Here is a 17,514-nt window from a genome sequence, read left to right on the forward strand (position 1 = left end):
AACTACCTAGTGTGGAATACCAAGATATTTAGAATGCATGGTGAAATGCCTGTGATAAATGCCTATGCCAGTCATGCAGCATTTATTAATCTCTGCCAGTGTATATTTTGTCTGGCTAGTTAATTTGGAGTCACTGCAACCAAGCAACTTGATTCATTCTAAAACATATCTATGCTTTAAATCTTATGATATTCTAACACAGACATGCAGTATCAACAAAACTGGGGACTTTTTAATTTTTTTTTATTTTATTAAAAGCATTAATAATAAAGAAAAAATGCCCAGAATGGACATAAAAGGATATTTTACATCATCTGCATTTCCATAATAGAGTATTCATTACCTGCTCAAAAAACTTTTATGTGCATTCTCTATCATCCTCTGTTGTTGTAGATAATTATTTATCATGCCCACTGTAGAATATTCATGCAAGCACACATTCCTACTAAATGTGTATCAATGGGCCACCGTACTTGTGGTGGTAGTTCCAGTGAGCAGGTCCTGCCTGGTCTCTGATTTAGTACTATAATGGCAATCACCAGTCAAGTCTGTTTGTAATTATTATTGAACCAAAATAATAATTGAACCAAAACTTCTCGTCTCCGGACATATCATTCAACACTTATTAACTACTCCAGCAAAAATGTCAAATTTTAATCTCAATTTCTGCCTCATGTGATTAGAAAAATCAACACTAGGGGTGTGCAGCTTTAATTTCCATCCCCTCAGAAACTGTGATTTGTTACATTTTCCATTTACTTAGTCACAGTTGCAGGAGGATAAAACATTGTCCTTAGTGTGCAGTTTTTAGAAATGGCTAGTAAATGGCAAGGTAAACAAAACAAAACAGTGAATGAAACACCATAGGGTTATTATTAAGAAAATGAATATACTGAAATGTAGCAGCATCATTTTAAAGCTTGAACTCAAAAGTACTAAACTAAAATGAATCTCTGCTATATACAGTTAAAATCTTCAGAAAGGTTTGAGATTTGGTTCAAGCAAAAACATCACAATTGATTATATTTCATCATATTTGCAAATGTGAAACAGAAAGCGATTGTATAGTTGTTTGAACGCTCCATGGTCTAACCAGTTGTGACTGACAGATCCTACCCTGCTGTCAGAGGAATGGTGAAGGAAGTTAATGTGATAATTCCAAGGACACGTCATTAGTGAAATGGTCTTAATACTGTCAATAGACTGGCAGGGGGAGGAGATTCACTCACACATATTCAACCCTCTATTTCTCTAGTAGTTTGCTCCAGGTTCTGGGTTATTCAGCCAGCCTCATTCGTAGCATTCTTAGCATGAGAGTTCCTATTGTAAGTGATTGCAGTAGCAGTTGTTATGCATAGTTCACCCCCAAGTCCCCAAGTTGCTTTGGATAAATGTGTCTGCTAAATGATACAACAATAATAATAATAATAATAATAATAATAATAATAATAATAATAATAATAATAATAATAAAGGTTTACCACAATACTTTTTCAAGGTAATCTAGCTTTCTCATGCTTTTCCTTGTGTTTATAGTTTATATGTATTTACCCTGGTTTACTTTCACCATGCTTTATTACACTTTGCTCTGCTTATACTATGGTAAACTTGTATAAGAGTAACTGCAATACTCAATAAACGTTCATGGTGAATCCTCTGTATTACTGGGTTTATTTTTGAAATGGTATTTAGGCAATAAAACCTATGGATATTGAGTTGAAACACAAACATTTTAAGAAAGACTGAATAATGTGATGCAAATGTATTGCAACACTGTAGACGCTGATTTTGCCCAATGAACATATACTAGTACCAGTGTGCTATTGCATAAAGACTATAATGTAGTCTGTTAATGGTTCTGGTAAGGTTTCTTGATGATAATATTATAAAGGTTTCCCATGTTTTCATTTTTCTATGAAGTGTCCCTGTGGTTTATAATGAAGAATGCTCACCACATCTACAAGCTGGGAGATAGCCAGTCCAAACTTGACCTTCACTGTCCCATTGAGGTGCTCCACAGGCCGAACCCACTTCTGATAATCCTTGAAGAGATGCTTAAAGAGGCGGTCCTCAGTCTTGGCAAAGGAGGTGAGCTCAGTCAGGCCTGGGGAGTCACATGGTAGACCACATCAACAACAGCTTATACTTTACTGTTCTAATGTGATTTGAATTGGGGTGCTGGAGGTATTGAAAACCACATCCCAACAGCCACTTTTACAATAGAGCTCAAATAAAACAATTACAAAATGTTACTAAAGGTAACTTTGGTTTGGAATGTAGCTATTAAAGAACCCTCCCAACATGTATGCATAACGAGGTGATAATATTTGTCATAGAGGGGACAGTGTTAATTGGTGAATAGCCATGATTCATATTTAGATCCAACTACTTGTTTAAAAATCAAAACAACTATATTCTGTTTAATTGTAAAACAGGAAAAGAACTGCAGTCTTTAAAAAATAGCTCTTTCTGTGGGGCAAAGTGTACAAATCGTTAGCCTCAGTGACACTGGAATGCAGCAGGATACACTATATTGCTTATGTATGGTGTCCTCCTGTTATGGCTGCATATATTAATTTGAATCCCTAGTAGCTAAATGGGGTCAGGAGTATCACTTTGCTGTTTGTTTTTTTAAACAAAGCACTGCACTGTATGCAATAGGTCCATTAATGCAGTACCCGCTTGACCGTCATGCCAATAAAAGGCAGCACTGAACTCAATTGAATTGAATAGGATTGGCGTGTGGTTTGGTTCAGTGAGGGAGGATCAGTTCAGCCCTTCATAATGTGGCCATGCAATTCCAGTTCCTGGTGTTTGACTGATCCTCAATCACCCAGCCATGAGGAGTTTTGGATCAATCCCTGAGTAGTGACAATTCACAATAAGGGGATAACAAAGCCAACCCAGGGAAGAAACACTGTTCCGGGCCTTGGGATGGCTGATAGAGCCCGGGTGTTAGTATAGGGGCTTCCCATGCCCAATGAGATAAATCGTCTAATCTTTATTCTCACTGTTTTATTATCTATAGGGGCATTCTCACAGAAATGTCTACAAGTTCTAAAGGACTGTGGAAGAACTGGTATTGGAAGTCATTTGGGTAACAGCGAGATTTAATTACTGAGGTTGAGACTGGAATAAAGATTATGCACCAGAGCTGTGTCCTGTGGGTGCCAGAGGCCCCCTAACTTTAAATGTTATAATCTCTTCAATTTGATACAAAAAAATCAAATGTAACATTTGTTCAATTGTTTTAACAGTAAATACGCTGTTTAAATTGTGATAAAAATAGGGGATGTTTGACAAAATCCACATCTTCAACAATGTGTCTCTATGATGTATTATTTAATCATCAACAGAAAGCACAATTACAAGCTTGGTCTCAAATGTGCAGTTTTGAAAAAAATACATGTTATAGCAGAAATGTATTTTATATGTAAAACATGGTATCTGATAATACAATAGGTTAAAGAAAGAAAGATTTTCTAGCATTTTCAGGAAGTCTGCAACACTTCCTACAAAACTTTACCTCGGCAGTGTCGCTGGGGTAAAATCATGTTTCTGGCTGCAAAGCATTGCAGTCAATGTTGAAAGCAGGTGTAATGACCAAGGAAGTGCAACACTGCCTAAAAGCACGACTGGAGATTTCTTGAACCTGGTGCAGTACTAGATATTAAAACACATGTTTGATAAAACACATACTGCTTTTCTTTCACAACTGCCCGTTTGAAATGGTATGTAGCAATGGAAAAATCAGTCTTTGTGTCAGTTTAAATTGAGAATACTACCCAATGTCTCAAACCTCTACTACACAGCAGACGGCTCAATGCAGGGACAACAAATCTTAACTTGTGTAAGTTGTTTCAGTGTGTTGATTTATATATACTCCTTTGAACAAATCTTTGTACTCTCAATCCACTCAATCCACACAGAGGAGCTTCAGCAAGCTATTATTTATTTATTGCCGTATCTGTTTTTAAAAAGCATTTGATGAAACATAATTACCGTAAAAACAGTATATAAGTTGTACTGGTGTATAAGTCGCCCCCCCTTTGAGACAACAATTTCAAGAAAAAGCCTATAGGTCATACCAGTGTATAAGTCACTCCCCTCTTTTTCTTTTTTTTTTTTAGGACCCCTAAAAATATCTAAAAAAATAGACTTATACAAAGGTTTTTACAATATTTGCAAGTGACCCAGAAAATATTGATTGAGAGCTGACAGGAATTTACTGCTCTTAATATAAATTAGGTCTTTCATTTATAAGCATTGATAAAGTAAACAGTATGGACCTACTAACCCCAGTCTTTACGTCAGGATGTAGGTTGAGATGTTAGAACACGGTAAGAGAAGCCAAGTCAGAGAGACACGCGTGTGAATGATCATGACAGGGGAACAAGCTGATCACTTGTGATCACAATAACTTCAAAAAAGCAATGTGTTGCTAGTTTTTATCATTTCAGATAGTTTTGGACCAGAACTAAAACTGGTACAGTTGGTCAAGTGGATTTTTCTTTTACAAACAAATTGTGCAAGTTACAGTTCAGTGTAAAGATCCTGATAGATCTGATCCTTTTGCTTTAACCTGCCATTATTTGTGCAAAGACAGCAATTGGACAGCTTTGTCCCACCAGGGGAATATCAATGCTGATAGAAATAGGTCTGTGTGTTACTAGATAATGTACATTTGTCATTTGATTTGTCTCTAATACATTGAAACTATCGCTATCAGGTGAAGTTCCTTTTTTTTGTGGTTGAGTAGCCTTTGCATTCAATAGCTGTACAGTAGACCTTTCTGTCTAGAAACAGCCTCTGAGACTACATACCCTGAACTGTGTTTTTTTTTGTTTATTTCCATGCATATTAGTTTTGCATTATTTAGGGGGAAATGCAATGTAATAATATCCAGCTAAATTATTTTGAAAAATATCCTTTTCTTGTTTTGTTTTTTCTATGAATCGGCTTCCCCTGTGTGAAAATAATATCCAGCTAAAGCTCAATTATAACCATCGCTTTCAGAAAGGCTGCAGCGGCGTTGCGCTAGGAAAATTCCCAGTTTGAGCTCTGAATGTGAAGTTGTGAGACACAGTTTCTAGGAGGTCCAGCAGGTTTTTCTAGGAATCTATAAGAATACTTATTTGATTTATTACATTTAAAGTAGATTTAAATTCTATTTTTCCTGTTCCTAATTCATAATAGTTGCAATTGTTCTGAGGACTCTGGAGTGTCCTTGCTGAATTGTCACTTATCAAAGTTAATTTTTCTTGCTCTTCCCCATATCGGATGTGGAAACCCATGGCTACCTGAATAATCCCTCGTACACTCAGTGATGTCTCTCTAAAATCCAAAAACACCCACAGAAGTTTTTACAAAAAAAAAAAAAAAGGCAGTTAAATTAATTCCAATGGTTGCAGCTTGAACCTTACAAAACTCAAGAAATGCCATACTACCCATAACTGGAACTATTCAGCTGCACCCAAGTTAGACTTATAGCATAGATACTGAGATGTGATGGGCAGGGTTGCATTCAGTGATAAGGGAAGCACTGAAAATGGCAGAGGTAAGAACATGAATTTCAAAACCTTGGGAGCAACTGAATAGTTCCACTAAACAATGATAACACCGTGTAACAATTTTCTTTAATTTGTATTATTTTGTATTACTTTATTATAAATACATGTTAATTTGGATTCTTATGTTGTTTTTTTCTGACTTTATGTGAACGAAAAGACACACATTTGCCTGTTTTCCCATTGGAAATAGTGATATTTTGAAATATCACTGTCCTGGTCACAAAAGCAAAGTTTGTGGGGAATAATAGCCATTTTCTATACTTTTGAGGCATAAGCAATTAAGAAATAACACTTACTACCCAGGAACAAAAATTGCATTACATAGTGTAATGGGAGCAGTGAAAACCTTTTTGAAATCTTTAGCAACACAATGCAAAGTTAAACTAAACTATAATGACCAGGTATCTCTATCAAGAATGTAAATAACATACTACAGGTATATGTTTAATAAGTAGGTCATCATGACCTACAACCACAGCATGAGAAAATATCAAAATACATGCCTAGGCAAAGTTCTGGCAAGCAGTTTCCAAGCCATAGGCTTCAATAGCTCTGAAGAACATGAAGGATGGACTTTGAGAAGCTGCACTAGATAGACAGTGGTTATTATAGAGTAAGGTTTAGATCGTGTTGCAAATGCCGGTGTGGAAGACTAAACTAATCACATTAGAACAATGACTGTAAGTGGGAAAGCAATGCAAAAGAGAAGTGGCCTGTTGCTTCCAGTAGCCATTTATAACAGGCCTTCATTTCCTTCAAGGCAAGCATCATCCTTCTCTAATGGTGTACACTGAAGACAAGATGTCCATTGCATTGATAGGTCTCTTACTGTAATGGACACAATTTAAATGGAACTTGTTTAAAACTCCTTCTGAGGATCATATACATTAACGTGGTGCTGTTTAGATAGAAGGTCTTTAAACCCAGGCTGCCAATGGAATATATATTTTGACAACAGTATACAATACATTGGGAATTCAACCAATCATTGTGAAGGGTTTGTCAGAATTCCAGTACATCATATCCTGTGTTCAGATGTCCTCCAGTGCATCCAGAACAAGGTGCCAAGTTAAAAAAAAAAAAAAAAAATACAGTAGATGCTGGTTATTAGCAATCCTGTTAAAAACAACTTTCTGTTATTAACAAAATTTTCCCAGAAACCAACCCCGCCCCATAGAATGCCAATCATGGTGATTACACAAAGAGGTTGAGCAAGGTTGTCTTACAGGGATTTTTTTCATTGGTTGGGGGCGGGTCTTTGGGGTGACAGTCAATCCCATGACACTTTCCTATTCTTGTGGTTAGTCTTTACAGGATACAACCCTGCAGAAGCTCTGGCAGGAGAACATGAATAAAGAAGGAGAAGGAAATTGTATGAGGGGAGCACAGAAAAAGGGTGCCTGTGCTATTTACAGCAGCAGGCGGCAGTGGAGAGAAAGAAAAGCAGTGGACGCGACTGGAAAAGACAGCCACTGTAAGTATTGTGCTTACGTTCCCATAAAGGGCAAGTACTAGTTCTATAGACTAGCTCAGGGGGAATCTGGGCAACCCCAGGACAGTGAGTAGTGAGGAGAGTCATTTGAACTCATACCTCTAGGACTAGCGGAGGTAGCGAGACCCTGCTTATAACAGCACTTTTATTTGTAGTTTTGTTTACATTGTTTTGGTTTTTTTATCATTTGGTTTTGACATTTATGTTCAACCTCTCCGGCACTTGCACATGCTTAATGAACTGTGACAAAAAATAACAAAAAAAAAAAAACTACCATTGCTGGTAAATAAATAAAACAAATAACATCTCTTGCTCTGTGCGAATCATTGACTCACCCACACACCCCCTCTCACAGCAGGTATTAAATAATGTAAAATTCCCAACCATTGTAATACAGTAAATATAGTTGGTGGAACCAGAGGGAGATGGGAAAGACAGACAGTCCTAGTTACTAACAGTATTACACTGAAACAAAGCCCTGATTTCCGAGTATTACATTGAACAGCCTTGGCCTTTCTAATTACATATTCATCTGTGTAATGGGGAAGCACTTTTACTGGTTTTCTGTTAGCTACCTACCCATTGAACAATCACGTATTCCAGTCATGACTGAACATGGACAACATCATCTGAAAACACATGTAACATTATTTTTTTGTAGCCTGAAAATCAAATTACAATATTCCCCTGGAAAAATTGAGGTAAACACTCTAAATACATATTAACATTATTGCATTAGATTAAAATTGTCATCTGTAAAATCTTTTTAATCCATTATTAATGGAACTTGATCCATCATTATCTACCAGGATGAGTCATCCATCTGGATGCACTCATAAATCTTTATTGGAAAAAGACATCTGGTCTGTGAACAGTGGTATTACGGGCAATGACAACACAACGATTCTGGTACAATGATGGCACCATAGTCCAGACAGTAGATTACCAGCACCTTCATACTGTTGTGATACCATATGCATGTCAAAATATAAAAATGTTACCAATGTGTAATTATTGTACCAATAACTCGTATCATTGAAATTGGCCTCAAGTTTCTAATGCATTGATTTGCCACTGATGACATCCAATTAAAAAGCCAATACAATTTTAAATCCAAACCCCCCCCCCCAAAAAAACAGTTGGTTTGCGTGGGGAAGATTGAATTCATTAGTGCCCCTAAATGTGATTTCTACCTGTATGTCAATATGCTTATTGCAACAACCAACCTTTTCAAATTGTCCTCTTAATCACAGCAAACAACCTTTTCAAGTGTCTACTTTTTTAAGTACTCATAATTACATGTCTACATTACTTGTATATTTAAATATTTTTTGTCTTTGCTGCCATTGCCATAGTGAACTTAAATGAAGTGGGACCATTTACACTATTTTGTAAAAGGAAAATCAAACTGTGTTTTATATAGAGGTAATAAACAGATGTTTGCTCTAGATGTTTGTTCAATTGTACAACATTATATATGTTTTTAAACAGTCATTCAGTTGTATGTATGGTATCAACAATGTGGGATAAAGGTGTCTGCAAATAATAATCAAATAATAAAAAAATAATAATTAATCTCCTGTGGTGAAAGAGCAGTAAAGCATATGTGTTCATTATGGTGCAGGCATAACCAACCCTGCTGTTCTCAGGACCAAGTCAGAGAAGTAGATAAAAGGTAAGCAGTACTCATTGGAAATCGACATGCAAAATGCTCATATTTGGCATAGAATGTCGATAAGAACTAACATATGTAGTAGATATCTTACTCTAGATAATCAAGGTAAGCATTACATTTCTATAATATTGTATCTCAACGGCCTTGTTTATGCCTAAAAACGTCTATGATCCCACATCATAAGTGTTTGGGAATTAATGGATTCTTCAAAAGCACTTAGGAAGCCTTGAATTACTAAAGTGCATTTTTGTTTGAACTAAGTCTGTAAGAACTCTGTGATTTTAAAAGTTTATTAATAGAGTGTAGAGGTCCAAACATAAACAAACTTTCTGCATTGGATTTACGTGTTTGTTCTTTACCCCTTGCGCTCAATTCACAGCAAGTTTCTTCATAAATCCAAAAGCCGGTGCGTTGACTTCACAACGATAAACAATATCTCCCTCATATCGGATATCCACACTCAAAGAAGCAAGTTCAAATAATTATTAGTTCATATTATTTTCTTTTTCTTTTTTCTAAATATATCTGTTTCTGTACCTTTTGATAAGATTGTTTAACCCTTAGCGGTCCATTTATTCAGCGCTTGTCAGGTCCAATTTATTTTCACACATGCTGTTTATTTTACACGCGCTATTTACATTTTTTTTTTCAGAGTAAAACAGAGTTAAAAGGCATTGAATCGCAAAAGAACACTCAGTACTGTACCCCCAGCCAAGCCCCACCCCTTGTTTACTGTATACCTCTTTGTAGACATGCAAACTGATAAATCCTCTCCTGATGACTCGTTTTATCACCAAACTCTGCAATAATGCAATCCAAGTCATTATTTTATTACTACAAGATCTCAAAAGCCTCTGCAAATGTCTGTGATATTCTTTGAGTGCTGGATGCAAAAGCAGCTATCTCCTTTGTTAATATCCTTGTTATCTCTGTGGTGCATGGTTCTATCAGATACACCCTTTTTCTCGGCTTCATTCGGCTCCTATCGGTCTCACTCGGCCAAAGGGTCTAACATCAGACTGGAAAGGGAAAATTGTAATGTCAGACCTGGTCCGACATAGGACCGCAAAGGGTTAATGTTTTGAGAAGCTTAACACCACTAGCTTAATGCGTAAAGCATGTTTCTCTCTTAGGCTTGTCTATAGCTTTCATTTTACTAGAGTACTGTAAAGGCATACTTCTCGATTACAGGCACATGTTTCACATGTAGTCATGTCCAGGGTGTTTATGAAGTATGAATACCAGTTGGAGTCCAATTTATCAAGCTCTGAACCCATAACATATATAATGTTATGAGCCAGTTAAATATTGCAATTGAGAGATGTCTTGTAAAAACAAGTTCAACATTGCATTTTATTAACAGCAGTCAGTTCCAATGGTTGACTTGCGCTCGTGTGTCATGCGGATTGATTTTTCATGAGGAAATGGACCTCTACTAACATCCAGAATGTCACTGTGTACTGCAAATAGCAGTTCACTTCTGACTCGTTGTGCTACAGTTGCTCTGACCCTGCAACTGACACTGGTAAACACAGACAAAGTTCAATGGAGTTTTCAACTTCTTTTTTAAAGTATCGTTTTACTGTATGCACTCGCGTCAAAGATATTCTATAGATGTGTACAAGTGTAACAAAGTTTAAAGTTAAACACCTGATAAACAAGCTCTAGGATTACAACCATCTAATCTATCTCCAGTATTAGGTCTGGGCATAAGACCCATTAATCTTACTTCGAGCCATCATAGTATTACTCAGTTCATACCAGTAACCTGACACTCAGATTTAGATTTTGAGAGCTGGAAGTGCACGAAAATAATAGAAATAAAATTGCTGTGCTTGTTGTAGAACTCATTGCCGATACAGAAATATATTCTTTACTTGGCACATCCCAATATACAACATTTTGAAAAGGTTTGTTATTAGTTGTATATGTCATGTCCATGCACCTTGAACACTTTAGGAACTTCACATGAGCACACCCTAAATGTGCTTGTGTGAAGTATGACAACCTGCATGGTTTTTGAGGACACTGGGATAAAACAAACGACCTCACATTGTGGCACACCATGCCAAGAGAAAAAGAACACAAAATTTCTATAAGAGATCAAACCAGGAACAATATATTTACCACTTTTTGGGACCCTTTACAACAATCACATGCATTAAAAATAACATAGGCTGTTGTTTGCTTGTAAAGCTGATGATTAGATCTATGCAATACAAAGAGTGCATTTCCAGCAATATCCATATCCCTCCGCCCACTCAGTCACCGCTGCTAGTGAGCATTACTAATCATTTTAATCACAGATTTGAATCTACAGTAACCTAATCTGCACTTGTTCAGTTAAAACTCCTTTACCTTCAATTCTACAAGTTTGTAGTTTAAAGCAGGGGTTTTCAACCAGGGGTAGGTGTACCCCTAGGGGTTTCTAAGGGTCATAGGCAGGACGATTCAGAAATGGAAAAATAAAAATGAAAGTAAAAGAAAATAATGGCCATCAATAGATTTTTTAAACAATATTTTATCACTAAAACCACTGTGCATAAATATTTTATTTTTGATACGTCACTCAAAGGTCACAGTCTGACTATACAGTAGTCTTACAATTATCATCCACCTTTATGCATCCATGATTTCGATGAGTTTGTTTCCACTCTCACATTAGGCGCAGTTGCATTTTATTAACATCCAGATTACTCTGTGCATTATTTCTAGAGTCATAAAATGAATACATTTCTTACTTGCAAAAGAAAAACGAAGGAAGAAAAAACAAAAGTCTACAGATGTCTACTTGCAGTTAGGATTTCCACATGTGGGCCACAAAGATAAACTCATACCCGAGTGTGCTGTTGGTTTAGAGGAGCTCTGCGATGATCGTGTGAAACCTGTGGCTCTGGAACCACTTTTATAGTGCGGGTGCTGAAAGCCATTGAACAAAACTGTAACCTCCAGTATATGATGAAAGCCATGTATTCAATTAATATTATGTTAAAACATGTTAATAAAATGAAGCAGCATTAGCACCTGTTTATCCATTTAAGTAAAAAAAAATGATTTAACCACAGTCCCTTCTACAATGTTTACAACATGCAAACATAAAACCTGTAGAGCAAACAAATGAAAAAGTAGCATATATAATGTTATGATCCAGTTAAATACTGCAATTGAGAGATCTATTGTTTACTTGTAAAGACCATTGTAAAGAACATTGTATTTTATTTACATAGTCATTGTAGACACTGCTCCGGTGTCATGCTGATTAGTTTTTCATGAGGAAATGGACATCTACTAACATGTCCAGAATGTCACTGTGTACTGCAAATAGCAGGTCACTTCTGGCTCGTTGTGCTACAATCTCTTTCACCTTGCAGCTGACACTGGGAAACACAGACAAAATTGGTATCATTCAGTAGAGAGAAACTTGTAAAGGGGTGTCACAAAGACGGTTGTAGTGGGTGACGTCAAACCAGAACCAGGAACCAACAAATAAACAACAGAGAGGTGGAGTTTGGTGAAGCTGAGCGATTGTTTCACTCAGCATTTAATAATTGAACAGACAGAAAATAAAAGCTTGTAAAGACAAACAAAAACACAGGACACGGCACTGGCAGCCAAAACAAAGAGAAAAAACAAAATGAACTATACAGATAAAAATGGTGAGAAGTTCTTACTTTAACTATTACTAAGATTATTACCTCTGTCTCCAATCCCGTTCTCCACTCACTGAGCACACAACCCAGAGTGAGTGCTAACATGCTGTTTTATGTAGCTGTATTGAGACTCGATTGCTAATCAATCATTCAATTGGAGTCTCGGTACAACTGAACGTGAATTAATAAGTGCAATTCCCCATGCTCACATATTACTACATTTTACCTGCATGTTAAATGCTGTGCAATCCTTGTGCCTAAATACAAATATACATTTTAAAAACTTGTGTGCATACCCCTGTGACAGGGTAGCCAAAGTGAGGAGACTCATAGACGGAAAGTGCAGCAAATGAAATAAAATAATGATTACCAAACAAAACACAAGGGCACGATGGCCAAATAAAGACACAAAACAGTCTAAACAATAGCTAATAAACAACTGGCAAAAAACACAGTTAACCCACTCTCACTCACCTCTACCAAACAGGTCCTCTCATTCTCACAACACTCATGCTAATTGGACAATTTGCACCTCATCAGCTGGAGCACCTTTCACACATTCCTCACACAAACTCATTCACTTAGCTTCACACAGCAGACTCACAGCCACTCTAAACAACCACAAAAACACAAAGTCAGGCTGCACCCTGTCACTAACATCCCCCCATGTGCGCAGCACAACTTGGCCTAAATGCCCCCCCCCCCCCCCAAATACCCAAAGTTTCTTCTCAAAGTCCAGGGAGAAAAACAGAGGCTTCACTTGGCCCAACTCAGCGACATCCCCGGGCAACGGCAGGCAGGCGTCATCCCCAGACGACGGCAGCCGCGGACCCTTGGGAGGCGACGGCAGCATCGGACCCTTGGGAGACGAACTCAGGAGGGGAGCCCCTGGTCATGAAGGAGGCAGTAGGAGCTCCACTTCTCCCTTGTACCCTGTAAATGGTGGCTCCCCAGGCGCTGCAGAGCAGAAGGCTACCCCAGGCGATGCAGAGCAGCAAGCAACCCCAGGCGATCCAAATGTGGCATCCCTGAGCAGATCGGCGTGGCATCCCTGAGTGGAGCGGCCATGGCATCCTTGGGCAGGGCAAGGCAGGCATCCTTTAGCGGTGCAAGGCAGGCATCCTTGGGCGGTGCGGGAGTGGCATGAGGTTGTTGCTGGTTCCTCCGACAGCAGGGCTGGTGGCGCTGCCGGTTCCTCCGACAGCATGGGTAGGGCAGGTGGCACTGCCGGCTCTTCCGACAGCAGAACTTGTGGTTGGCCTTTCTGCAGGGCTACCTTCAGCAGCAAATAAAGGGGCTGCTGTGCAGTACCAGCTTCTTGCCCTCGTCCCCCCCAAAAAAAAATCTGGGGGTTGGGCCTCCCGCTCCTCCCCCTCCAGCTCACAGGACTGTAGCTCCTCACCTTCCGACTTTTGAGATGGCAGTGACGGCTCCTCCCCTTCCAGCTCTTGGGATGGCAGCAAAGCCTCCTCCCCTTCCGGCTTTTGTGACAACAGCGTCGGCTCCTCCCCTTCTGGCTCTTGGGAAATCCCTGCACCCTTGCTCTGAGTCTCCAGGTGGCGCTGTCCCGCTCCTGCCACCAACTGTGACAGGGCAGCCAAAGTGAGGAGACTCAGAGATGGAAAGTGCAGCAAATGAAATACTTTTAATTAAATAATGATTACCAAACAAAACAAAAAAGATGGCCAAATAAAGACACAAAACAGTCTAAACAATAGCTAATAAACAACTGGCAAAAACATAGCTAACCCACTCTCACTCACCTCTACCAAACAGGTCCTCTCATTCTCACAAACACTCCCAATCACTCCCTTTTATACAGGTGCTGCAGCTAATTGGGCAATTCGCACCTCATCAGCTGCAGCACCTTTCACACAAACTCATTCAATAAGATCCACACAGCAGACTCACATCCAATCTAAACACCACAAAAACACAGACAGGCTGCACCCTGTCACAACCCCATATTTAATCCTGTGTACCAATGACTATACACTAACATTAACACACTACATGCAACATACAACACAAAGATACACTCAGGGGCGGGGCAACATTTCTCCTGCTGCTCTGCTCCTGCCGGTGGGGGTGGGAGCAGCGTGTAGTCTCCTGGCAATGGAGGTAGGAACAGCCTGTAGTCTCCTGGCGACGGAGGTGGGAGCGGAGTGTAGTCTCCTGGCAACGGAGGTGGGAGCGCCATGTAGTCTCCAGGCGATGGAGGTGGGAGCAGCATGTAGTCTACCCTTGTTACAGGGGACTGGTGCAGCTCTCCCTCACTTGCAGGGGACAGGTCCGGTTCTCCCTCCCTTGCAGGAAGCGAAAACACCAGGCATTTTCCTCTGCTGGCGGAGGTGGAGACAGCATGCATTCTTCCTCTGCTGGTGGAGGTGGAAACAGCAGGCACTTTCCTTTGCTGGTGGAGGTGGAAACAGCAGGCATTCTTCCTCTGCTGGTGGAGGTGGAAAGAGCAGGCATTCTTCCTCTGCTGGTGGCTTGGGGGCTAGGGCCGTGGGTTTCCCCTTCTCAGGCGGTAGATGCACTGACTCCCCCTTTTGGGCTATGGAAGCACAGACTCCCACCTCTTTGGGCTCTAGACGCACAGACTCCTCCCTCTTGGGCTGTGGATGCACTGACTCCTCCCTCTTGGGCTTAGGATGTTCAGGCTCCTCCCACTCAGGCGTAGGACATTCGGCTCCACCCACTCAGGCGTAGGATGACCGGCATCCTCCTCCTCCTCATAACTTTAGAAGGGACAGGAGGCAAAATAATGCTTACCCTCACAGAGGGGGCACAACGGTGATGGCAGCCGGTTGGGTCCTGGCTTCCTAGCCCTCCAGAGGAACCACTCCTCTGTGTCTTCCCCCTATCCCATCTTTCGGGACAATGCCAGCAGCTCTACTTGGATGGAGCAGAGCATGGTAGTGTGAAAGGTTTTGCCACAGGTGAAACACCATAGCCCTGCTTGCTCCTTTCCCCCTTTGCTCTGCTGGTGTTGCTGCTGCAGCTTTCTTCTCCCACTCCTTCTCCTCACCTTCCTCTCTTGGGCTGGTTCCTCCTCCTCCTCTTGGAAGGGGCAGACAGCCACCATGTGCCCGTACACCATCCAGGCAAGGCACCAGCCTTGGTCCTCCAGACCACTGAGGAGCTCCTCCAGCTCAGTACAGCCGTCTCTCCAGCCTTCCATTTTTGGTTATATTTTTTTTTCCCGCTCTGATCTGCATCTAGGAGGTGCTGGTAATCTCACGATGACTCCACGTGTCACAAAGACGGCTGTAGTGGGTGACGTTAGACCAGAACCAGGAACCAACAAATAAACAACAGAGAGTTGGAGTTTGGTGAAGCTGAGCGATTGTTTTCGCTCAGCATTTAATAATTGAGCAGACAGCAAATAAAAGGTTGTAAAGACAAACAAAACACAGGACATGGCACTGGCAGCCAAACAAAGAGACTTTATAATTAACTATACAGACAAACACGGTGAGAAGTTCTTATTTTAACCATTACAATGATTATTATCTCCGTCTCCAAGCCCGTTCTCCACTCACCGAACACACAACCCCGAGTGAGTGAAAACATTCCCTGTGCTCATATAATACTACATTTTACCTGCACGTGAAGTGCTGTGCAATCCTCATGCCTAAATACAATATACATTTTAAACACTTGTGCACATACCCCATATTACATCCCATGTACCAATGACTACACACCAACATTACTATATTATTACGACAACTACACGCAACATACAACACAAGGGGTACTTGAGCTAAAACCTCCATACAGAAGAAGGGGTACAGTTTTTAAAAAGGTTGAAAGCCATGAGTTTTAAATCATAGAAATGTTTTGTAACAGTATGACATCTTGGTTTGAAGCCCTATTTTTTCCAAATGGTCCTGAACTCACTGAGGTATTTAATATCAAAGCATTAAATGGTCAAAGAAATTACTTTGCCCCCCATCCCAATGATAAGCATGAAATTACAGAAAAGATAGAGAAATTACAGAAAGATACACAAAATGAAAGATTGATAGATATTCAGTATTGATAGAGAGGTGAGAGAGATAAATAGATACATATACATTATAGAGAGCAGGGAGATAGAAAAAATGGAAACAGATGTTCAAATAAAGACAATGTTATATATCTATTGAAAAGTTATACATGGATTTGTAATAATCTGCCCATTTGCCTGCCTCTCTATCTATTTATCATTCTTCTCTATCTTACTCTCCTGCTCTGTATCTGGAGTGTGGATAGAGGGATGGAGAGATGAAGGGAAGTGATGTGGTATGGTTACTCACCCAGGGAGAAGCGCAAGAAGCCAGAGTAACAGAGTAGCATCAGCAGTAAAACCATCATCCTGCTTCCACTCGCCGGCCTAGCAGCTCAGAAAACAGACAAGCAAGAGAGAATCCAGTAGCTTCATTAGACAAGCTCAAACAATCGAGCTGTGGTTGAGAAAGGGAGAACAAATGCAGTGCTCTGACAACAGCGAGAAATGCCCTGCCACTCCTCTCCACACTTGCATACAGATACACCCGCCTTTTCGGGGATGCAGCTGGGAGCCCGAGGAATAGTACTACTCTTACTGCCTAAATAACCATCAGTCAGCCAGCTTCCTCAGCAACCATTCCCTGCTGCTACAGCCCTAGTGCTATAGCTTTCTCTTTCAGTCACAGTCAGCCCTTCCTCCTCCTTTGCAAGGGCTTAGTCACAAGCACAGAGCCTGTCTCGCCGAATCAAGAACAAGCTTCCATCTGCATGGTGCCTAACTCCTTTGCATGCCCTTTGGGAAAAGAAAGCTTACCTTCTCTGAGTTCCCAAACCTACAATTCATTTATAAGGCTACTGTATGTCAGAGTTTGGTAACGCTTTATATTGCATGGCATAAATTCATATTTAACAGATATGCAGTTGATATTCAATTTTAGTTCAATTATTCCTTGTTACTTTCCATTAACATTTAAATCAGATTAACTGTATTTTCAATTAAAAACATGTAAACAATGGGAAATTATTACATATTTTCAAGGGTAACTAAACGTAATATAAATGGACGTGATATGCAACTACATTTTCCATCGATATTTGGTTAACATTTAGCAAGAAACCAGCTATTGCATA

General features: G+C 39.8%; 1 protein-coding gene across 1 annotated transcript in view; it reads right to left on the reverse strand.

Annotated features, from left to right (window-relative positions):
* LOC121298795 (neuronal acetylcholine receptor subunit alpha-5-like) overlaps positions 1–17,024 on the reverse strand; it is a 32,359-nt gene extending 15,335 nt beyond the window's left edge. Inside the window, exons 1-2 of the mRNA XM_041226012.1 lie at positions 16,692–17,024; positions 1,953–2,104 (exon numbers count right to left, since the gene is read on the reverse strand). Of these exons, the coding sequence (XP_041081946.1) occupies positions 1,953–2,104; positions 16,692–16,749 (210 nt within the window). The 5' untranslated portion in view covers positions 16,750–17,024. The remainder of the gene's footprint in view (positions 1–1,952; positions 2,105–16,691) is intronic.
* Between the last annotated feature and the right edge of the window lie 490 nt (positions 17,025–17,514).

This window comes from Polyodon spathula, chromosome 24 (assembly GCF_017654505.1).
Source record: "Polyodon spathula isolate WHYD16114869_AA chromosome 24, ASM1765450v1, whole genome shotgun sequence".
NCBI lineage: Eukaryota > Metazoa > Chordata > Actinopteri > Acipenseriformes > Polyodontidae > Polyodon > Polyodon spathula.